At 47.7% G+C, this 22,644-nt stretch overlaps 11 protein-coding genes across 11 annotated transcripts; 4 read left to right on the top strand and 7 right to left on the bottom strand.

The window, feature by feature from the left end:
* Positions 1-535: 535 nt before the first annotated feature.
* On the bottom strand, positions 536-2,165 carry J7337_008138 (uncharacterized protein; the record flags this gene model as incomplete). The annotated part of the gene is made up of 3 exons (XM_044825762.1): positions 536-1,574; positions 1,628-1,941; positions 1,992-2,165. 3 exons carry the CDS (start codon positions 2,163-2,165, stop codon positions 536-538), a joined length of 1,527 nt encoding a protein of 508 aa, XP_044678679.1.
* A 501-nt stretch (positions 2,166-2,666) lies between these two features.
* Positions 2,667-3,768, top strand: J7337_008137 (uncharacterized protein; the record flags this gene model as incomplete). Its single annotated transcript, XM_044825761.1, has 3 exons — positions 2,667-2,930; positions 2,982-3,124; positions 3,180-3,768. The coding sequence occupies 3 exons, from the start codon at positions 2,667-2,669 to the stop codon at positions 3,766-3,768; spliced, it is 996 nt and encodes a 331-aa protein (XP_044678678.1).
* A 130-nt stretch (positions 3,769-3,898) lies between these two features.
* Positions 3,899-4,162, bottom strand: J7337_008136 (uncharacterized protein; the record flags this gene model as incomplete). The annotated part of the gene is made up of 2 exons (XM_044825760.1): positions 3,899-4,100; positions 4,152-4,162. 2 exons carry the CDS (start codon positions 4,160-4,162, stop codon positions 3,899-3,901), a joined length of 213 nt encoding a protein of 70 aa, XP_044678677.1.
* Positions 4,163-4,878: 716 nt separating this feature from the next.
* J7337_008135 (uncharacterized protein) lies at positions 4,879-6,348 on the bottom strand (the record flags this gene model as incomplete). The annotated part of the gene is made up of 1 exon (XM_044825759.1): positions 4,879-6,348. The coding sequence occupies one exon, from the start codon at positions 6,346-6,348 to the stop codon at positions 4,879-4,881; it is 1,470 nt and encodes a 489-aa protein (XP_044678676.1).
* Positions 6,349-7,696: 1,348 nt separating this feature from the next.
* On the bottom strand, positions 7,697-8,313 carry J7337_008134 (uncharacterized protein; the record flags this gene model as incomplete). Its single annotated transcript, XM_044825758.1, has 2 exons — positions 7,697-7,927; positions 8,134-8,313. 2 exons carry the CDS (start codon positions 8,311-8,313, stop codon positions 7,697-7,699), a joined length of 411 nt encoding a protein of 136 aa, XP_044678675.1.
* Positions 8,314-11,170: 2,857 nt separating this feature from the next.
* On the top strand, positions 11,171-11,862 carry J7337_008133 (uncharacterized protein; the record flags this gene model as incomplete). Its single annotated transcript, XM_044825757.1, has 3 exons — positions 11,171-11,214; positions 11,256-11,394; positions 11,446-11,862. The coding sequence occupies 3 exons, from the start codon at positions 11,171-11,173 to the stop codon at positions 11,860-11,862; spliced, it is 600 nt and encodes a 199-aa protein (XP_044678674.1).
* Positions 11,863-12,218: 356 nt separating this feature from the next.
* Positions 12,219-13,658, bottom strand: J7337_008132 (uncharacterized protein; the record flags this gene model as incomplete). Its single annotated transcript, XM_044825756.1, has 7 exons — positions 12,219-12,449; positions 12,503-12,857; positions 13,022-13,179; positions 13,230-13,274; positions 13,320-13,326; positions 13,488-13,525; positions 13,587-13,658. The coding sequence occupies 7 exons, from the start codon at positions 13,656-13,658 to the stop codon at positions 12,219-12,221; spliced, it is 906 nt and encodes a 301-aa protein (XP_044678673.1).
* A 941-nt stretch (positions 13,659-14,599) lies between these two features.
* Positions 14,600-15,466, top strand: J7337_008131 (uncharacterized protein; the record flags this gene model as incomplete). The annotated part of the gene is made up of 2 exons (XM_044825755.1): positions 14,600-15,127; positions 15,206-15,466. The coding sequence occupies 2 exons, from the start codon at positions 14,600-14,602 to the stop codon at positions 15,464-15,466; spliced, it is 789 nt and encodes a 262-aa protein (XP_044678672.1).
* Positions 15,467-15,723: 257 nt separating this feature from the next.
* On the bottom strand, positions 15,724-18,048 carry J7337_008130 (uncharacterized protein; the record flags this gene model as incomplete). The annotated part of the gene is made up of 5 exons (XM_044825754.1): positions 15,724-15,784; positions 15,825-16,158; positions 16,217-16,296; positions 16,966-17,686; positions 17,739-18,048. 5 exons carry the CDS (start codon positions 18,046-18,048, stop codon positions 15,724-15,726), a joined length of 1,506 nt encoding a protein of 501 aa, XP_044678671.1.
* Positions 18,049-18,491: 443 nt separating this feature from the next.
* J7337_008129 (uncharacterized protein) lies at positions 18,492-19,827 on the bottom strand (the record flags this gene model as incomplete). Its single annotated transcript, XM_044825753.1, has 2 exons — positions 18,492-19,172; positions 19,219-19,827. The coding sequence occupies 2 exons, from the start codon at positions 19,825-19,827 to the stop codon at positions 18,492-18,494; spliced, it is 1,290 nt and encodes a 429-aa protein (XP_044678670.1).
* A 1,814-nt stretch (positions 19,828-21,641) lies between these two features.
* On the top strand, positions 21,642-22,589 carry J7337_008128 (uncharacterized protein; the record flags this gene model as incomplete). The annotated part of the gene is made up of 1 exon (XM_044825752.1): positions 21,642-22,589. One exon carries the CDS (start codon positions 21,642-21,644, stop codon positions 22,587-22,589), a length of 948 nt encoding a protein of 315 aa, XP_044678669.1.
* Positions 22,590-22,644: the final 55 nt, after the last annotated feature.

Below are 22,644 nucleotides of genomic sequence, written 5' to 3'. Positions count from 1 at the left end.
TCTTTCATAGATGCTCATACGAATTTTATTTAGACCACCTTTCCAGACCTTGATTTATTAGTGCTTTGTTGCTCTGTGGAGGTAGATATCGAACCTTAAAGTATTGTACACTCTGTGGGACAGGTTCTTTTGTCTTCAGGATCTTGGTTCTCCTGCTCTGCCCTCATCTCATCTTTTATCGCCGTGTATGTCTCCAACTTAGTCTTATCCTCAATTTTGTGTGTCACCTCCTCAGTCCGCGTGGCTATTCTCTCAGCTCTTTCAAATTTAACCCGCCTTTCATGAATATCCTGCGTGTTCCGCTCGACTCGCGTTTGTATTACGTCCTGCAGGTGGCGACCTTGAACCAACAGGAGAACCTGTGCATCACCTATTTCCTGGAGTTCGAGAGCGGCGATATTTTGTTGTAGTGATTGACTAGTGCGAAGGGCAGTACGTTGATAGCTCTGAGATATGGTTTGATCATAAGATAGGTAGATTGAATTTACACTATGCGTCGCTTACATGATGGTCTGGTGGCTATTCCTCCCATAACCTACACTCGGTCACTTCTCTCGACAGGTGTCTTCTGGTCATCATCTCTTGGGATGCTCTCCTCCTCGTCATGCACCTGAGCACCTTCAGGATCCAGTCCCCAAGTAACTATATCAGGGTATTTCCGTATGTAAAACCACATCCCCATAATAGCCACAATACTCCCAACACTAAATGCAGCAGCCAGCGGGAACCCAACCGGATATCTAGGTGAATCACTAACCCGCCAAGCCCGAAGTGGGATAGAAGCATGTCCAGCATAAACAAGCGTAACAGCGATAGCCACCAAGATAGATCTCACCTCCGGCTCTTTCCTCAATATCTCCGCCAACCACGCAAGAAGAGCATAGCCCCAAGCAGCCGTAGCAAAAGTGAGAAAATAGAAAGCCATGATGGTCTTCCACGAATCGGGCCAGCCGGAGAGAACTGAGGTTGCGATGAGCTGTAAAGTAGCGGCGCCAACACTGACTTGCCAGCGCCAGGCCTTCCAATCACTGAGTGCGTTGAGGCCAATGTTGCAGACTATGCTTATAGCGTAGCCACCAAGTGGGATAAGGTTGACGGTATAGACTGAGTAGCGGGGTGTTCCGTCGGCATTTTGGAGACCTTTGAGGAAGAGAAGAAAGTAGGCGTTTGCGCGCTGGCTCCAGGCGAATTGTAGATAGCCTGCAAGAAACAGATAAGATAGGGGACTAAGGACGAGGAGTTTCATTTTTTGAACTAGAGTCCTGAAGGGGATGATTCTGGAGGTTTTGACGCCGCTGTCACTCATTCGAAGTCGACACAGCTCTCTCTCGGATTCCGAGAGCCAAAGAGCTCGAGTGATAGCAGGTGAGTCTGGAATGATGACAAGACCGACGAGACCCCAGAAAATAGTCATTATACCGCCGATGATGAAGAGCCATTGCCAACCAGCAAGACCAGACACGCCGTTGAGGTTTCGGTAGAGGGCGGCTTGAACAATGCCGAGAAACATGTTTCCCGCGACGCCACTGACGCCAAAGATCGCCAGTCGCTTTCCCAACTCCTCAGGACGGTACCTAGAGGCTAGTTAGCCACCCACGAAGCACGAAGATGTAATTAGTGAACATACCAATTGAAGATCAAGTTCACGATACCAGGCCATGACGTGGACTCAAAAACTCCGAGGAAGAATCTCAGTGCAAAGACGGTCTTTGCATTTGGAGCCCTGTAGGTGAAGAGTGTGAATAAACCCCAGATGATTTCGCATAGTGGTAGGAAGAGAGATGGTCGAACGCGGGTTTGGATGAGTTGTGATGGAACGATAAAGAGAGCGTAACCGATGGAGAAATATGTCGTGAACTCCACCAATTCATTACCGTATAGTTTGAGATCTTCTTTCATTCCTGAGACATATGCAGCTGTAGTCGCAGATTGATCCATATCCTATAGAATCATCAATATCTTCAAGTTCACAGAAAACCATAGCTAAATACCTTGAAAAGGCCAGCGATGAACGCCCATACCAGCAACAAGCAGTCAAGCTTGAGCACCAGAACATGAGCCGGATTCTTGAAATAAGGATGGACCTTGGCCAACCACGACGTCGACTCTGCATACTCGACATTCTGCCTCTCCTCATCCGCAGAATCATTAGCCGGGGTCGACATCTTTGTTGCTTCAAAGACGGCTAAAAAGTAAAAAGAGGAGTTGAGAAATGATCGACACTTGGGGTCCTCTGGAATATTTAAAAAAATTCCCGCCCGCCACTTTTGACTCTAGGCTAGAGACGTTCTAGATCCCCGGCAAGTATCGTTCTCTCAGTGAAGAAGGCCAGCCATGACGAACTTAGATTATAAATATCGCAAGATCACGAGTCAGTGATGCTAAGATCGGAGCCGAGCAGTTAATAAGGGTCCGATTTAGCAGAAACACCACGAGATTACCCCACTGCTTATCTCAAAACACAACAGATACAATTGGCTCGATCTACAGAGCGGGTACATTCAACCGGCTTACGCCTTCAGCCCTGCAAATAACGAGTCCATAATCTCCTCTTGTAGCTAAAACAGTCGGACAACCCCCGACAAATTCGGGTTACACCATCCGAAAGGCGGAGATATCTAAGACGCAGGCTGCACATCCCAATTCAATCGCTAACGAAGTACAACATGTCGTCTGAACCGTTGTATCCCGCTTATCTTCCCACCCGCTCGGATGGCTACAATGCGCCGGTAGCTGTGCCGCTTTTTGAAGCGGAAGAGCCAGGGCTTCGGGCTGATCCCGCCAAAGCGAATCTGCTAAAGGGCGCTACGACGGCTGATATTACCCCACGTATTGGCACTGAAGTCCGGGGTGTGCAGATTAGTGCGTTGGGGAGGGAGGGGCTTGATGAGTTGGCTTTGCTGGCTGCTGAACGAGGTGTTGTGGTTTTTGTGAGTTTATCTTATGATTGGGATTGAAGGTGCTGACTTTTCTTTTGTCAGAGGGACCAGGACTTTGCGGACGTTGGGTTTGATAGACAAAGGGAGATTGTTAAGCATTATGGACCGCTTCATCAGCATCCTACGATGGGGTATCCGAAAGGTACTGGGCCAGAGTTCCATGTTGTCTATGCCGATGAGAAGAGGTGAGCTTCTTCACGAAATAACTTCTGTGGTGGTAACTGTGTTGATGAATTGTAGCGGCAACTTGAGAAAACTCCTAGGTCCTCGAACGACATACGATCTCTGGCACATCGACCAAACATTTACACCAAATGTACCGTCCACGACCTTCTTCTGGGTCCTCGAGATCCCCGAATCAGGCGGCGGCGACACTGCTTTCACCTCACTTACAGCAGCCTATGAAGCTCTCTCACCTGCATTTAGAGAAACTCTTCATGGTCTCAAACTTCATCACACATCAGCCTCCGAGGGTGAGGTACGACGAGTTGGTCAAGAACGTGCTCTGGCAGAGGCGATCAACGCGACGCATCCCCTCGTCATTAAACATCCTGTCACTGGCAAACCAGCATTATTTGTCAACCCCACCATTGCTCGCCAGGTTGAGGGCTTTCTACCGGAAGAGTCTGACCATTTGCTGTCGTTTTTGAAGAATCACATTCGAAGCATGGACTTCAGTTGCAGAGTTAAGTGGGAGAAAGGTACGGTCGTGGTTTGGGACCAAAGGGGAACGGCACATTCTGCTGTACCTGATTTCCGAGATAATGAGCGGAGACATATGGTTAGGATTATTCCTTACGGCTCAAAACCGGAGCCCGCTTTCAAGTGATCTGACTTTAACATCATCGAGTAAAACTAGAATGGCATGGAAAAGACAGTTCAGATTCAATTGCAGACTAATGTACATTGGTGTCATCGTGCTATCGCATCAAACAGAAAACAATTTGCTTTGCCCGGATCTAGCCAACTCGATTGGCAGTTGTCCAGCGATACGCCGGGTCAACAAGGTGGCTCTCGACTTGGACGACAGGCATGCCGCCCATTGTAGAGGTAGTGGCTGTAGTGTCGATAGATCGTCGGTTGTCGGGTCTATCGCTCATGACCTTGTTATATCTCCGTGATGCGGGAGAGAGGGCACTGAGGGAGAAGCGGCGCTTAGAGCTGAATGTGTGTTAGTACTGGCATGCACTTCATAGAAGGTGGGAAGCTCACTTGGGAGCCATGTTGTTATGATAATCGTGATATGAGACAGTAGTGATGATTCAAGTGCGGATTCGTGAGAGTAGCATTGAAGGTGTCGAGCTTTGTGTTTATGTTCTGAATTTCACGTTAGACTTGAGCGGGCTGATGGCATTGTTATATAGATGATGGAAGTGATGATCGATTCCAGTCTCAGAATCAACCATGTCGTGAAGAACCATACGTCAACCGTGAGAACTCGCCTTTGCGATGTCATATCGATTATCGTTCCCCCCACAAGTCCTCGCAGCTTCAACACAGAACGTAGCGATTCGATGGAATTGCCACAGTGACATCAGCTTAGAACCCTGAGTTCCTGATAAAGGATGTCCAGATGCACCGTGCCGCAGAGATGACGCGCCAGCCTGACAGGTGACGAGATATAGATTTAACCAGCTATATAGCCGTCCAATAGAAGCTTCGCCATATCACAACCCCCTACTGTCCGATGGCTCGAGGATGGCTGGAGCTCATGATTGGTTCTGAGTAATCGCTGGATGAGACCCTGATCAGCATGAGAGCAAGTCGGCTACTTTGTGGGTTTCAATGCAGGGACAAAAGCTTATCAGAAGGCAACTCCATGGCCATGTATGACGCAAGTATCCTAAGCGTATTAAACCTATCGTCGCCTAGGTCTTTTTTTATCATTCAGGATTCGACCTTTCTTTCCTCCGTTGCCATCAGCTGACTCTTGGGCTTGCTACAGTTCAATAAACTGCGGCTCCGGAATAGGAAACCGCCTCAAATACCAAGCCTGAAGCGTGCCTTCCATGTACCAATCGATCCCATTCGCATTTGTTAGCCGTGCAACCTCAACTGTGTCTGGCCAGTCGTGGTCCCAGTCTAGTTGCCGCCAGCTGATCCTGAAAGGTCTCGGACAATCGCTCATCTGCATTGAGAACTTTTGTCGAAAGTCCAGATCCTGAACTTGCATATCATGGAGAGACGTGATGGCTTTCCAAAGCCTGTGTCGGTTGGCCATGTAGGCCTCTGAAAAAGATTCGGGGCAGATATTGACGTGGCAAATTGTCGGGATTCGCGGTTCCTGAGCCTGGGATGTAAGTTCGGACCTCCATTCATGAAGCCGAGCCCTCACTGATTCGGCGTGTGCCTCATGGTACGGCTGAGATCGAGATGGGTTTTCCAGATACTGGTTGAAGTCGCTGTTACGATACCCGGTATAGCATAATGGACCGAGCCTGTTGTCGTCGTCTGATCGAGAGCGTTCCCAGAAAGCATATCCTATAGCATCGATATCCTCAACAGGAATGCAGGCCACGGCGCTGGCTGGGATCTTGACTTTCATAGCGTGAGAACCAGGGAATGGAGCGAACCAATCCCAAAATTCTTCTAGTCCCCAGTCCTCGAGAAACAGCTCGTTGAGACCCGAAAGCAGTGGAAGAAGAGACTGGAGCTCCGCGACCAATTTGTCCTGATCCTTACCTGTGGAGGGGCTTTCGAGGATAACGTTCTCGACTTGCTTCAAGTCATCCACGCGGTACTGCCCTATATCCCAGTGACAACCTGAGAGTGTCAAACCAGGCTCAGGACATGGATATGGCGTGCGAGCTTCCCCCGGAAGACCAGATCCGTAATCGCTGTCATATGTTCTCGGAAAGGTTTCTATTGTATGAGGGATGTAGAGACGATCGCGGCCAGGGTGAAACCAAGTTCTTGGGCCTGTTGTTCGAGTTGCGAAGAAGAGCCGGTAACCCCACTTGACCAGTACTTGTCGTGATTCTGAGCATACATGCAAGAACGCAGGTATCTCGGCGTCGCTGTATAAAGCAGACTTGCGCGTTAATTCGAACGCGAGTTCAGGATAGTCGACGAGCAAGTCCGTGGGAATGCGCGGTGTTTCCTCTGACGGCTTCCAAGGTTCGTAGGCAGGTCGATTGGAGGTGAAACCGTACGCCTCTAAGCATGTCTGTTTGTGTTGACGGTTATATGATTCCCATGGAATTCTGTGTCGCCAGTTGTGCGAAAAGGCGGCGAGGTCAGGGTGTAGCTTCGCCAGTGGAAGTGAAATATCGACTAGCATCTCTTGATAGAACTTTTCGAAAGCATAGTCGAAATAGCTCTCATAGTCTTGGTCGACCCAAGCGCGCCTCTCCTTTGGGTTAACTGGCCCTTCCTCCACACGAACGACCCGTCGAGGGGTTGCGAGCATATAAATTGAGTGCCGCAGATCATATGGAAGGAATCCAAAGAGATGAAATGTTTCTAGTTTCGGGTTTGCACTGGACGTGTCATGCGCTCTGTATCGCGAATTTCGTCCAGGCTGAGTCATCTTAACTGGTCGACCAGGAGGATGACTGGTGAGTCAAGACTAAGGACAAAGAAGTCGAAATAAAGGCAGGAATGAGTAGAGAATATGACCTGAGATGAAGGTAACAAATGTTGTCGGAAGCAATTTGAGGTAAACAAGCCAAGAACGTTGGACAGAGGAAGGAAGTGGCGCTGATTCACTGAGGCAGGATACCCGCTATGACCAAGGTGATCTACCAATCACATCGACCCGCGGATCAACATCAACTGCGGGAGTCCCTGATCCAATCAATCCGTAAGGCATCAACGCATCAGCAAACATGGGACTTTGCATGCAGTGCCCATGGGTGGATAAAACAAACGTTAAATTGGGATGACAGGATACCGAACAAACAAAGGTAGATTGGTGCAAACACGAAAGCAAACAGCTCCATAATGCCATATACGAGCGGTAATTGCTGGTGATGCAAGATGCAGAAATGAGTCAAGACTCTTTCAACTCCTAGACATCCTTACAGTAAATCGCCTTACAATAGACCGTTCAAATGCTTCTTTCTGACCTGCACCGCCATTCCAGAACTTGCAGCCCCGTTGCACAATGCTCGAATAGTCTCAACCAGACGCAGCCTTGTCGTTTTGTGATCAAAGGCCTGACCATGATCTAAGCCGTCAAACCAGATCACATCCAATTTACTATCCCTTTCAACTTCTCTTGGCTCTCTTTTTGGACTTTGCGCCCAATATTTTGAGCCAACAAGATAAGCCCGAATCGATTTCGCATCGATGATACTGTCTCTACTGGCCAAAACCACGGCCGTAGGTCGATCTTGTAGGTCTTCCTTCCACAGTAGATTGTCGGCCCAGAAGAAGCGCCTAAATAGCGTATGAGCGATACCTATGTCTTTCGAGCCAAAGTAGGACAGTAAGTGTTCCTTAGTCTCGCTTGGGCGTCGACATATCTGGAGAAAGAGGTTAGCGAGGTCGCCTAGTAGACTTGGTCATCAACAGACGTACAAAGTTATATGCTACATCAGGCAGATGTAGCAGGAAGGACACCGGATCAATGAACACAACGGGGCCGATGCTGGCGGAGATCTTGGGGTCTCGAAGAAGCTGAGCGGCGACAACGCTACCGTATCTTCACATGAGAAATATTAATAACTTGAGTTCAAATCGTACCACGGCACTTACGAGTGAGAGACCAAGACGCAATTCCCCCATCCGTGTGAAGACAATATTCGATAAATCTCCTAGCACATTTCCTCTTTCAACATAGCCGGGCCTGTGATGCGAGAGCTTACTGATAAGATCTCGACAGCAATGATGCCAACATCCCCATCTGCGCTACCGGCCGCATTGAGTTCAGCCAGAAAGTTCACATAGGGATAAAGTCCCACACCGATGCCGTGAATGAAGAGAATAGGTAGCCTTGTTTTGGACGTATGTGGCCGGTGCCAGTAGGTAAGCCTCTTGGCGGGAGACTTATAGGGAGTAAGTAGATTTAGAGGCCGAAGTGGAAAAGTGGTAAAGAACTGGGAGATTGATGTTCGATGAAAGCTGAAAGAATGGTACAGCATATAAGCTGATGCTATAGTGTCGACAACAAAGATGCACTGGATAGTAGAGAGCAAAAGTTAGTCATCTGTGGTACGTGCAAGTCAATGCCGTTACGTTCATAGAGACTCACCATGTACCATGTTAAGCTTCGATGAAGCATCTCGACCTTGTCAAGAGTCATGCGCAGGCACTTAGCATCTCCCCTCCCAGGCTCCAACTTTTTCCCGAGCAGCTCCTCCAGTTTCTCGATATACTCCTCTAGCTCGTCATCATACGTAGAATCAGAATCTTCATGTTGAAAAAGCCCCATCGGAAGAATTCCTTAACGTTCTCACGCTTTATCTCACGCTCTGGTGCATTGCGAAACCACCTCCTTAGATACTGTCCGGCGTATGGAATATTGTCGTGACATTGTTGGAACAGCTTCTGGCGATCGTCTCGGTAGGGCGCAGCAGGATGGTTTGCGGGTTTTTGAAGGTGCTTGTTAAGTGGAAGGTATACAAAGATGTAGAAAAGTGCTTCAAGAATAAACCATGCCTTGAGAAACACCGGAATCTGGAATGGGAGGGGGACTAGTGATAAGATGAGAGAGACCACGATGCTCAGGGGCGCGATGAGGTGCAAGACAGAGATGGACGTGCGCATAAATATGTAATTCCATAGTGATGTTTCCGCCATTACATCCGGACAGTGTTTGTTGTGTGATTCTGTGAAGGGTCAGTTTCTTCTGGATATAGCTTTCGCTATATGAACAACGCTGCTGGCGATAAGTATATAAGCGATAATGAGGATCCCAGTCTGCTTTGACTATCTGATTTTGTTGAGTTCCACTAATCAAGTTTGTTGGGACAAACTCTGCCGATAATTCACTTGTTTATATCTTTACGCCGAGGTAGATCTACGCATGTGCTCAACTAGGCATGTGAATTGAGACACAATAAGGATCAACACACCGTGTGAATTTGCACGATGGATAACTTGAGGTCTATGCCGATATGTTGGTGACATCAAAGATACACTTCATTTATTCGGGATTGACATTCCGAAATTTAAGAAGGGGAGTATTCTTTTGATTCAATGGCTTCTATTAATTCGCTATTTGAACAAAAGACCACAAAGTGCCATCATGGACTTTTTATACTAAGCTCTTTTCCTCTTTAACCCGATTTTATGTGTGATGTTGTGCCCGAATGCGGATTGAAGTTTGAGACCCACTGGATATGACGGGCTCTTGGGGGTGAACTTGGGAAATTGTCTCTTTGGCTCCGTATGGAGATCGAACAAGGTTCTTCTCTATGCAGCTGAATGGGTGTTTTCAAAGCCAACTTCCCTAGAGCATATGTTTGTACTGGGCGTCGCCCTGCGGCGTGGATTGTTATTGTGCATCCCCTGTCGTTTCTGTTCATCTGCTTCAAGCGTGATACCATCAAGAATACAGGCCCCAGTACTTACTTGACTTAATTTCCCAGTAGTATCAGAAGTATGCCTTTTGCTTAATTCTTCACTGTCGTCAGCGCCTGACAGAGCAGGGTCTTGATGCAACGGGTGCCAACGATGTTCTTGGGGGAGGTATGAGGCAAAGTATTGAACAAGGGAGTCGAGGGAGTTGGTGCGAAAGAGCTGGATGCCATGCTCCCACTGAGGTGTATCGATGAGGCTCGGATTGCCAATGATCTCGAAACTTGCAGACTCGAGGGCCTCGTTCAATTCGTCGAGTCGCTGTTGTCTTCGACCATGGACTAGATGATGAAACTCGGCGGCAGAATGCGCGGTATGAGCGATTTCGGAGATGTCATGATAAAAGGATTCGGGACTTTGGATCGGTGCAAGATAAGTGTTGTACTGGTCGTGAAGCTTGTTAGATAAATCTTCCCTCTTCAAACCAAACTTCCAGGCAGGCCATGTCTATTCTGGGTCATCCATAATGAAAGTGTGTTTGGAGAGAATTTCTTGATTATTTATTTTCAAAAAATTATTATGGGAGATTTTGGAATTGGTAGGATGAAGAGGTATAGCTACGGAACGCTGAACTGACTTTTCAACGGGAGTCATCAACTGACCAAGCCTTGTCACGCCATGAAACCCCGGCTTCCACGCGCTCGCTTACAAGGTTCCGGAACGAGATCCGCTCGATTTAACTGGCGCAGAACTAGACGTCATCCGTTTATCCTTGAACTTTATCTGCCGCTTGGCCTTGTCAAATGCTAGCGGGATAAATCGAATACAGAGGTACTTAGGCGAAAGCAAGTGACAGGATTTACTGGTAGTATCGTGGGCCCATCCACGCCGCGACATATTATTCCCATGCAGATCTGTGTTTATTTTACAGGCAAAATAGATTGCAAATCCCTACAGGGTCGTTGAAAATACTCCATTGTTAATTCTCTCGGGAGGCTGTGTGTACACCTAGCAAGAGAAGCTTGTGGTTGAAGCAACAAAAAGCAAGCAAAAGCTCGCCGAGCTCCCTTTCTGTTTGGTCCTCTATATTATTGCCGGATTGTAACTGAAATCATCGCGATGCATTTGCTGCCTGGTTTGAGGATGTTAGAAACAAGAAACAGGATATCAACGGGACAACGGGTCGCTGCACGCTCCGCACCGGCCTATTCCAGTAAAAGACTCGGAGAGGATACTGGCTTACGCTCATGATAGGCGATAGGACTCTGTATAAGGATAAGGTTCCTGTAGCTACGGTAAAACTAAACGAAAGTCTTGGAAACGGTGCGAGGAATCAAGACTAGCGGCATACGAATTGCATTGTCCGGTGTACGCACAAAGCATGAATCTTCCAAAAGGCTCCTTGGTCTATCAAGCCGACGCATAGAGCGGTGAAGATTGTGTTTGACCAAGGTAAGACACATTCGGGGATTTCTATGGCTGACGGGCCTATTGAAGAGAAGTCATGAGCGTGCCCTCTGTAGGAGGCCGGCCACAAATTATGCGGGAGGCCAACCACTCCGTAGATCGGGTAGCTACATAAAGGCAGCAAGGAATACGCCTCAGACTTCTGTTCGTATTTCCTACATAGCGACATATCTTCTCCTTCTGAACGTCCGTATCGCTTGCTAAGTTCTTGGGACATGAAAAAGAAGAAGCTCACCAGTGTCGAAGTTGAAAAGACTGTATCTCCATCTAACATATCCGCAAGCACTCTGCCTCGCCTTACGATGGCGCCCCAGGGAGTAGAAGGCTTCCTCGAATCTCTCAAAGAGTAAGACCACCTCCTGATACCTCGTCCGTTTATTCTGACAGACCTGTGCTTAGATACCACAACAGTGATGCGCTCTCGGACGTTATCGTTACTTGCGACGGCCAAGAGTTCAAGGCTCACCGGGTCATCTTGTCTGCCCATTCAAAGTGCTTCGCCAAGGCGCTGAATGGCGACTGGAAGGTACATCATGCTCCTTCGGTCGATGAAAGATCATCCGCTTATAGTTTATAGGAGAGTTCCGAGAGAAGGATCGACATCAAAGATTTCGACCCAAGTATCGTTGAGGCAATGCTACGATTCGTTTATTCGTTCGAGTACACCAACACATACGTTACTTCCTCTATGGTGTTTGATGCCCAGATGTGGCAGATTGCCGACAAGTACGACATTCCTGCCCTTATGGCAGAGTCAAAGAAGAAATTCGAAATCGCTGTGGCCACTGGATGGAGTATGGATGACTTTCCAACGGCTGTTGCTATTGTCTACGAATCGGCTCTCCCAGGACTTCGTGATATTGCAGTGGTGGCTGCTAGCAAGAACATTGAAAAGTTGTTGGATAAAGATGGGTTTTCTGAACTCATGAGAACGACGCCGCATTTTACAGCGGATCTTATCCCGTTTCTTGTGGCAGACCGCTGGGATCTATGAATTTGTACAAATGTCCGTCATGCCAAAAGAAATTTGGGGGAGAGTTCTCAGTAGGGACGACGTACTATTGTCCATACTGCTCACAAGCTCGTACAAACTGGAGCAACTACAAGACAACCTGAAGCCTGATGATGCGTGTGTTGGGCGAGAAGGTTAAGATCGGGCAAAGCGGAAACTAGGACAAGTCTCATAATTGCACTATTCCTCAGAGAGCTGGGAAACAAAATAAATCGTAAATAGGTGCTCGCAATTTGTATATGTGGAAGCCCTTAGGTCATGACTTTACAACATGATACGGAACATCCCATTTTCTCTCGCTTAGCTATAGCTCGCAACGTTTCCTGCGGTTGTCTCAGCTAAGGTTTCCTACCCCAAACAAAATAAACAGGGAGATACAAGTGAATAGCCGGGTCCCGTAGCTCATTCTTAACCTTTGCCATCAACACCTGAATCTCGTCTGTACTCCAACCAAGCGCGTACTCAAACAGTTTGGGCGTATAGGAGTCGATGACCTTTGACTCTTGGATAGCCTGATACCTGCCCAGTTCCTTAAGCCTCGGGTTCTTCGGCCAAGGTCCGATAGGCAACTATATTCAATAATCAGTAAAACAGGACAAAACACAGCTGAGACGTTACATACCTTTCGGACTTCTTGCTGAACATCCACAAACCCTGCTTTAATCAACCTATCCTTCCATTTATCCGCGCAGTCAACAGGCTTGCCAAACTTGGCACAAGCCTCGATGAGGTGCTTCATCCACGATTTGGCATGAGGTGCCTTATCGAGTGTTCCATCATCAGACTCAAAGCGTGCGTTTACGCCCTGTAACTCGACATAGCCGTTTGAGCGTATATGTTGGAAAGCTCGCTGTAGCATGAGATCCTCGTCGCCTACACATGCTTCCAACTCGCGGGCATGGATAAAGTCGAATGGTGTGCGGTAGAGCCACTCGTCCTCGTAGTCATCTACTTCAAAGGTGCAGTTTGGTGGGTTCCTAAGCTTTTAGCATAATAATACGCAGCATGGCCTTTTGCTTCTTACCATTCTGGTTGGATGGGACTGAGATCGTTTCCTATAACCTCTGCCGAGGGATGCTCACTATCGCCAAGTAGGTCAGAGGGCTAATACCCTGCGGCTCTTGTTCTCGTTTCCACTCACTCTGCGAAATCTATCGCCCAGATGCCAGTCCCTGTGCCGAGATCGAGTACGCGTTGAAGTTTGTCGTCAATTGGGGCAAGGTGGAGCTTTCCGTCGAGAAGGATACTGTATACGTGATGAACGAGGTCCATACGATCTTGTTCATCTTCGTCGTTGGGCTAAGATATGACTGAGTAAAGGTGTCAACAAGTGGTGCTCTGATACATACCACGGGATAAGTGCCTTCTCGGAATGCATGATATCGACGTCCATTCTATCTGATGTTAATATGCATCGAGGTCAATTTAATGTAACTCACTTCGTATCTGTGAGACGCCAGTCAGTCATCGCTAACAATCATTCTTATGTGTATATCTCACCTGTAATTGTATATACTTGCATTCACGGACGATAAAAAACTCGAACGTCCGATTCTACGACCAGCGTTATTAAGCCAGAAACAAATAATCAAGAGCAGGTGACTAACGTCGAATGATAAAGCGAATCGTTGGCATCCAAGTTATCCTGAGAAACCGATTAGCATGCAAAATGGAATGGAGGTCGTAGTGAAGGATCAATAACTCACATCGACTTCCAAGTGGCCCTCTGGCTGAGTGGCAGCCGTCGCGGCAGGGTCTTGCGGAGAGTTATCAGCCATAGTAAGTAGTTTCGCTGCTGCAATATGCTCAAACGAACGAAGAGAGAGGCGTCGAAGTTTTTGTGCCAATGATGAATGAGGGGTCTGTGGATCATATATTCCTGAGGCCCCTCTTGAAGACCCTTGATTGAGCAATTTATGCACTCAGTACAACGGTTTATGCAAATAAAGCCTATCGGAGGATTCCCCGCGTCGATACGGGAACGCGTCACCACTTTTAACGCCGAGGCGAAGAAATATTCCTTGCACAATTGATCTAATGAGGCAGCTCGGTACAGAATATGCAGGTCGTCCAACTACTCCGTAGAAGCCCGGTAATAGCTGTCAAGCGAAACTCTAAAGACTGGGGGGGATCATATATCTCTACCAATTGGATAAGTCCTTTTTCGCGTATCAGCAACTTGTGCTTCCAGTCGATTATCATGCTACTTTAACGTTATTAGTTATTGTAGGATGAGACCGATGGTAGAAATTGCTCTTGCATATTATTTGTGAGACATAACAAGTGATATTGATAGGCTAGGACGAGAAGCTCCGAACCTCACCGGGGATATGCGCCACATCAAGTCAATAGCAAATCAGGGCTGCAGTGGTCATCAAGATCGCTTTGCAATGAGCTCAGCTCGAAAAGCCACAGTGCATGAATGGTTCAGTGAAGCGGGGATTCTGAGACAGAACAGTCCTACCCCGCTCGTGATGATAGGCAAAGAGTGAACAGACGGTTCACCGACATCAGCAATCGGTGGAAATCTACGATTGAAAGAAGGTCCAGAAGTTAAGCTGAGTCAAACTCACTTGTGCCCTTACTTAAGGTGAATACCGCCCCCTCATTATCTACCTCAGCTATAGACTGTCTCGAGCAAAACCTACTCCATAAACCTCATCACTTGTCAACCACTCCCTTCTTATTTCTCTATTGCTGCCCTCAATCGCCAGAAACAATGGCCGAGCAGGTTCCCACTGAGCCAAACAGTGCCGCTCACCCTACTATTCCCACGCAAACGACGATCCCGTCCCGAGGACCAAAACCAAAACCAACGTTTCCTGTCGCAGATCCACCGACAGAATGGTCAACCTATCGCATGGACAAGAAGATTGAGTGGCTGAACACTCACGGCCTCAAAAGTGACAACACAATAAACCTAGGAGATTGCTATCGTTGCGGCGTCAAACTGCGCCAAATGCTCTCTGTTGTAGTCAAACCGATATTTGACATCAGAATGCAGATCAATGCCCACTATCCACATACTCAAGTGCAGGAAGATGTCGAAGTCTTTATCACGGCATTGAATGATGGAGTGAATGATCTATCGGACTTCATCTACCGAAATGTCTACGAGTTACTTCAAAATGGCCAGTTCCGGGATGAAGCACAAGCGATAACTCCCGTACCCGTTCCTGAGCTACTGACCATCAGTGAATATGACTTCCCGCAACCAATTGAAACCGATAAACCACTTCATACCGAAGTAAGTAGCTACTTAAAAGACTGAGTATCTGGTCTCAGTGTCACTATTTATGGTGATTGAGCTGATCAAACTGCGCAGCCATTCTGCGTATTAGTCGAGATCCTGGACCTTCTCGTCGACAGATGGCCATGGTTGAATGACCCTAAACCAGGCAAGCAAGTTTCATGGGAACATCTCATACAAGAGGTCATAATAACCGGCCAGGGATTCTTCACTGAATATGGGGATTTAGAAAACGGCAACGAAACTGGTGATGATGAGATATTGTCTCACGCAATGAGTGGTGGTCTACACCTCGGACTTGGTCGTGGAGACAACAATGAGAACAAGATGTACTGAAGATAACGGGGGCTGAGAGGAGAGCTTGAATCAGCGGAGAGAACTTAGAGGGAAGACACAGAAAAATTGATGCTAGACCTAGAACACGATCATCTCCTGATATTCATTGATACGAAGAGCTCGTCGTACCGGATCTTGATACTTAACAAGCAAAAAGCTAACCTAGTTAAAATATTGATTGAAACTCCGCAAGCTTCTCACGTGAGTTGCTGCTGAAAGGACTCGAATGACAAAATGATACCTAGCAGCCATCTGTATTACTTGATCTTCTTCTCCTGCCCATCGATGTACCGCTGCATCTGCGCATTGAAGTCCCCTCTTGAAATCACTGATGTTCCCAAAAGCTCTTTTCAGATACCTCTTGTTCAGCTTTTGCCCTCCACCAGAACGAGACTCTGCACGTGCGAGACCTAGAGCCGTAGTAACCATGTTGCGAATCTGGCGACCATCAAGCTTTTCCTTATACAAACTATCGTCGAGCCAATCCTTGATGTCGGCATAGTCCTCGATGAGGTTTCTTTCATCCAGATCCTTGAGAAAGCTATCGAAGATAGCTTCCATCTGTGATGTTTTCAAACTTTCGTATCTAATTTTGAGATGGATACGCGAAGGGATCGCGACGTCAAAGTCGGCGATTTGGTTTGTGGTCAAGAGCAAGATTCCTTGGTAATATTCGAGGACACGCAGAATAACTGGTATCATGAACATAGTCAGTGACGCTTTTGGGGCACTCTACCAAGAACCACATACCTGATACTAGAGCATTCTTGTCTGTAGACAGAACCTTGTTGCCTCGCCCACGGCTCTCCAGGAATATATCTCCCTCGTCGCTAAGTCTGCATTAGCTGAAAATAATAGCAAGGCTTCGGGTTGCGTGATAGTGACATACATATGGGAGAAGAATTGCCTGCCATTTGGTCGCCAGAGCAAAGATCCTTCCGAGGTTGGACTCAAAATGCTTTGCTTGAGTGCCTACATCAGATACGCTTACTGAAAACAATGCTTTGCCAGTGACCATGGCGACGGTTTCAGCCGTTGATGTCTTTCCAACTCCTGGGGGACCTGGCTGATGTTAAGAACTTAAGATTCACCTTTTCAGATGGCGGATCAGACTTACCGTAGAGGATAATTACTAGCCCTTTCCTTTTATCGGGAATGATATCGTCAATGTCAAGGTCCTGTTCATCCTCATCATCCCTTTGAGTCTTTGTTGATGTATGACTCGTAACGAGGTCCAGTAGAAGCTTCTGAGTGCCACCATTACCTTGGAGGAAAACATCAGCAATTGAGGATTGGATTTAAAAAGTTCGTCCAAGATTCAGATTAAACAAGGCAACATCACAGTTGCAGCTCCAAAATCATAAATCATCAAATTCATTAAAGCCAATTTAAAAAATTACCGTCCTCAAAGACTACCGCCTTCTTCTCCTAAATCAGAACAAATCATTAGCAATCGCCTCACGCTGACCAAATACATAATTCATAAAAGGTCACACTACCCTTCCATCTCAGTCCGTCCCGGGTGCTCGTCATCCCATTCATCTTCAACATCCACATATGAATCCTCCAATGACACCATCTTCCGTCGGTTTCCACCTCCATATAGCGACTCAAGCTTTCGAGAATCGAGGAAGACATTCTGCATCTCAGAGATCAAGTGTTCCTCCTCGGCGTCATCATCGGAAGCTCTGAGGCGGAATCTGACGACTCTTCGTCCCACGCCGGATGTGAGAAAAGGCTTGAGGAATGAAAAGATGGACCAAGCAAATCTTGCAAAGAGATATTCTCGGCTACCCTCGACAAGAGTCTCGACAGGACGGTTCTGATATAGTGCAGTGAACTCTGCTTCTCTACCATCGAGAACGTGAAGAACATATTGGCTATTTGCTTCGACTCCATTTGCTTGACCGCTTTGCTTTGGAATAAGAGCAAACACGCTTTGGTCGAAGCAAACGTAGAGATCGGCCTTGAGCGGTAAAATATTGTGCGGGTCATCGATAGTATGTGATCCACCACCATAAAGACCCATGCCATTTTTGCTGAACCAACTCTGTTCTTCTCTGGGGATCAGATGTGCCCATGTGAAAGCATAGCTAGTGTTTGTGACGGCACATCGCTTTGCATAAAGTGATGTTCTAGAGGTCGGGACACTCCACCATTCAGGTAGTCTGTCATGAGGAAATTGCCAGTCTCTGAAGCTTGGAACAATCGCATATCGATCTAAGAAGTGTCAGTGAGTGTTCGCAGGTCTTGAGTGAAATTTGGTCTTTACCATCGCCCTCGACGAAGAACCAGTAGTCTCGTTGCAGCAGTATCGTTTCATCGTCAGATACTCTGTCCTTTCCTCTCTCATCTCTCGCTAAATAACCCTTCTCAAAAGCATTATTCGCGACAATCTGACACGCCGTAAGAGCCGTCATATAATGCACGCCAAAGGCCCCCTCTGTGGTATTGTAGTCCACCCGTGGGAGGCAAAAAAGAAGGTTCAACGGTTTGAGATAGCCGGGATGATAAAAGCGGATCTGATCTCTGTTCAGATCTCGGATCTCGAGGGACGAGACGGCTGATAGTGAGCGCGGCATTGGAACACGATGCTCCAAGTGGCTGAGATGAAGTTGATGATGATTGTTGGAAGCAAGAAGACCCATGACGTTTTTTCCAAGACTTGGATTAGCTCTTGATCAGCGAGATCTCAGCCACACGTGAAGATGACGTACATGGATGATACTGAAGAGTTCCACTAATGCAAGCCACTCGGGACGGTTAATATCGGGTACGAATATCAAGATCTCTGGTGTTGGCGATGTTCATGAAATAAAATATGTTCAAAATAATATACTCTGAAAAAACTATCATTTATATACAGTTATCAATACCCAATATGTTCTCCTATCCTAGAAGGAGTTTTTTTCGCCCCGACATACGTGTCATGCTAGTGGACAGCTGTTTTGCATATGTGCTCCAATAGCTTCCCAGCAAGTGGACACTCAGGATCCATATTGAACATCGGTGTTGTTTAATCTTCTTACAAGCGGTGAGGGCCAGGATAAGCAGGAGCCTTGACCGATGAAGTAGATCCAATCTCTCCAATTCGGATGTTGCTGAATGTCACTTCAGGGTTGGGCTGCACCTTGACGATGTTCTTGGGATCGCCCTCAGTCGCGTCACAGGGGCCAGCAACGCCCTGATCCAACCAGGCCATGAAGTCACCCTCGCTCCACCAGATGCTCATGGCGAGGACCATTCCGCGGGACATGGCATCGCCCATCTGCTTGGTGCCGCCGAGACGCATGTACTCGGTGGCACCGGTGGCAGCGCAGTACTTGTCGTTCATGAAGTTGATCTTGGGGACGCCGGAGATGTTGACCACGGCAGACTCGATGACCTTGTTGTCCTGGATGTAGTGGCGGTGCAGCTCGATGAGGTCGCCCTGCTTGTTGGCGACGAACTGGGAGGTGACGGTGAACTTGCGGGTGCTGTCGACCTTGTACTTCTTGCCGCGGCCGTAGAAGTCGGTCACGTTGATGCGGTTGTGGTTCCAGCCGCAGCCGGCCTTGTCGCAGATGCCGGAGCTGCTGCACTCATCGCCTGTGCAGCCGTAGAGTCCGGGCTTGTTGCAGGGATGAGGAGCGATGTGAGTTGCGCGAGAGTTGGCCTCCCAGATGTCGAGCTCATTACAGCAGACACCCTGTCCCTTGATGTTGCCCTGAGAAGGTCAGTAAGCTATTATTTGTGTGAACAGATCAACTTACAACTCCGTTGATGAAGGGAGTGACATAGCACTGAGCATCACAGTATCCAGCACCATAGTAAGCACCAGCCTTGCTGTTCTTGCTCGTGCTCTTACCACCATCCTGAGGCATCTCAGAAAGGTATAGAGCACCATTCATACCACAAGGAAGCTTCTCCATCTCAACGTCGAAAGAGAACTCAGTGCCAGTAAGGTGAAGCATCTCATACTTCTTCTTGTTCTCCTCAAGCAGATAAACTCGAGGAGAAACAAGCTGGTTGTTGATAAGCTGCTGGAGACGAAGCTTGTTGCCAGAAGTAGTAATGCCAGCGTTCTTGTAAGCATTCGAGTCCATACCACTGAGGATACAGTTCTTGGCACATGATGCTTCATCGGGACAGGCTGTGGCGTTGGGCTTTTGGCCCCAGTCACCGCAGCCAGCGCCGTTCTTCTGGTGGATGTTGTGCATACCAGCGTCAGCGACGATGTAGTTGGTTTGCTTCTTGCAGCCGGCGGCCTTGGTGCAGCGGTAGGTCTCGAGCTTGGGGTGTTGCTCCTTGCCCTTGTCTGGAGTTTGAGCAACAGCGACCTGGACAGCCAGGGCTGAGAGGATGAGAGAGAGAGACTTCATAGTGAATGAGTTCTAGAGACCAGGCTTGAGTGTTCCAAAGAATGACGAGATGAAGAGCATGAGAAACATCGTCAAGAGCCGCCGGAACTCGGTTTATATCTATTCTTCGTCTCTCTTTCACTCTACGGATAGGGGTCGTCCACTTTCGGCCTCACCCCGAAAAGTTCAATGCCATGAAGGTCCTCACGGAAGCTCAGCCATACTGCTCCGAAAACTCATGTCACGACTCCAGCGTTATAGGTCGCCAGCCAATCAAGATCCCTATATCTCCGCTCCCTCCGTTTTCCTAATTAGAAATGCCAAGACCAACCAATAACGACACAAGTACCGAGTTTCAAATAGTTTCGCGGGCTTGACCCATGTTTATCAATTAGTGCGACCGACCGAGGAGGGCGGGCCGAAATACCGCGACGATATATCACGCTGTGATTGATTAAATTTTCATAGGTTTCAGGACCCTTGTCAACTTGTTGAATGGGGAAGAGTGTGGAGATATCTCCAGATTTTCCCACCTACCATTTCGGAAGCGAATATTCTAACGGACGACTTTTAGCTACGGTCCGTCGGGAAGGGAAGTCCTGAGCCGTTGAGATGGAGAGTCATGTGAATGGTTTTGGGCTTGGAAGTTGAACTTCTCCACTGGATAAATAGCCGAGATGGAGACGCAGAGAGGGTATCATTCCGCTCAGAGAGTTGTCGGGCCGTAATCCATATTCTCGGTAAGAAGCTGGGTTTCAACTAAGAGTCTGGGCGCAGATGGTTGAACCTAGAGAGACGAAGAAGGTCGGTTGAGGGTAAAAGCTGTCGTGTCATTTCGAGGTGAGATTTTGGTGATGAGTTCTTGGTCTGAATTGACATTACTTCTGTTCTACGTAAGCCTGTTACACTGAGATGAAAGAATAGTTGATATGTGAGTAATTTAAGCTCGTAGATAAGCTATTCGGTTCCTGCAGCGGGATCCTGCAAATACGGGATGAACGAGTCGGAACGAGCATGAACGACGCTCGAGCCATCCTGTCAGCGTGCGTGGGGGAATGCGGCTCATCACCAGCATCTGCCTTGTTCGAACAGCATCGGCATCAGCTGAGATGCGAGAGTCCAATCGGTTACAACTTGCAAGGAACATGGCACACGTCAATCAATATCCTTCAGCTCCTCATCTCCTCGTGGCATCTCTGTCGGCTTGTCGGGCCAGGCTACCCTGTACGCCAGCCAGCACTAGGTAGGAAGAAGTTAAGAATAGCTTCGAAACGGCCCGAAAGGGGGAAATAATTTGACAGCTTCATATCCCATCTGGTGAAGCTTAGGTTAGGCAGTTATTTTGAAAGAAACCGATTGTTTGGTTATGGAACCGAGCCCATTCGAGCAGTCATTTCAAGGATAATATTTGAACGTGTTAGAAATTGACAGAGGGGTTCCAGCTGATCAAGACAATTATCAGGAAGAGAAGCCCTTCAAGATTTTAAGTGACTTTCATAATGATTTTCGTATACAAATCGTTGTTTGAGAGTAGACGACGTTGGATTAGTCAAACTCAATTTGGTTGTTTCGCTTGTTGGTTGGTGTCATTGTGCAACTCTGTTTCGCTCAACACGTGATCTCGATGCAACCTTCGCGACTCTCTCTGTCTTCTATTTTTGTCAACTGTCGGTAGTTCAATTACCAAACTCAAATCCAAGATCCATCGAAGGATCAGCCTAGACCGATCTGATTATCGAAAAGTCTACCCGACAGCCCGTTCCAAACCATCCGTAAAACAATTTGTGCCCAGACCAAAATTTTAGAGACCTTTGCTCTAAGCCCAAATACGCGGCATGGATGACCACCAAGACAAGATCGCCACTTTAGCCGACGGGAGAAAGGTTTCATATGCTGTTTATGGAGCACAGGATGACGATGCACCCACTTTCTTCTATCTCCACGGCTTTCCGGGGTCTCATCACGAGGGATTCGTGATGAATACCACGGCGACCCAATATGGCCTACGCGTCGTTGCGCCGACGCGACCAGGGTATGGCAACTCGACATTCCAGAAGAACAGGAAAATACTCGACTATCCAAGAGATATTCTTGAGCTAGCGAATATTCTAAGTATCAAGAGATTCGCCGTGTTGGGCGTCTCTGGCGGTGGACCCTATGCTATCGCTTGTCTCAAAGACCTTCCGCCAGATCGTCTGGTAGGCATTGGCACCGTCGCTGGCGTCATGCCAATGTCTTTCTCAACACAAGGGATGCCTACAATGACACGAATTATGTTCAGCGTAGCACCTCACGCTACAGGAATCGTAGGCTGGATCACCGATAGAGTATTGGGAAGCACAGCGCGAGACACCAAACACCCTGAGAAGTTGGAGGAGATGATGGATAAAGACATAAGTGCCAGATCAGCAAGCGACAAAGAAGTTTGGGAGACGAATCCAGACTTTAGACAGTCTCTAAGGCGAGCTACGAGAGAGGCTATGAAACAAGGCGGCTATGCAACTGCATGGGAAGCACGATTGTTTGGAAGTGATTGGGGGTTTAAGCTGGAGGATGTCAAGGTTGAGAAGGGAAGGATGATAATGTGGCATGGAGATCTGGATGTCAATGTTCCGATTGCAGTGTCTGAGAAGGCTATCAAGCTCATGCCTGGTGCAGAGCTTAAAGTCATGAAGGGGGAGAGCCATATGAGTTTAATGGCCAAGGCGGAAGCATTTATAGTGGCTATGAAGGATATGCTAACCAGATCAGACCCGGGGCCGAATCGGGAGTCAGAGAACTAAATGCGTTGCTCTAGATAGATTGAGTGGAACCAAAACTACATTGCTAAAACTGGTC

This window comes from Fusarium musae, chromosome 6 (genome assembly GCF_019915245.1).
Source record: "Fusarium musae strain F31 chromosome 6, whole genome shotgun sequence".
Taxonomy (NCBI): domain Eukaryota; kingdom Fungi; phylum Ascomycota; class Sordariomycetes; order Hypocreales; family Nectriaceae; genus Fusarium; species Fusarium musae.
Note: the sequence above shows the minus strand (reverse complement) of the source record. Positions and strands in the feature narration are given on the sequence as shown.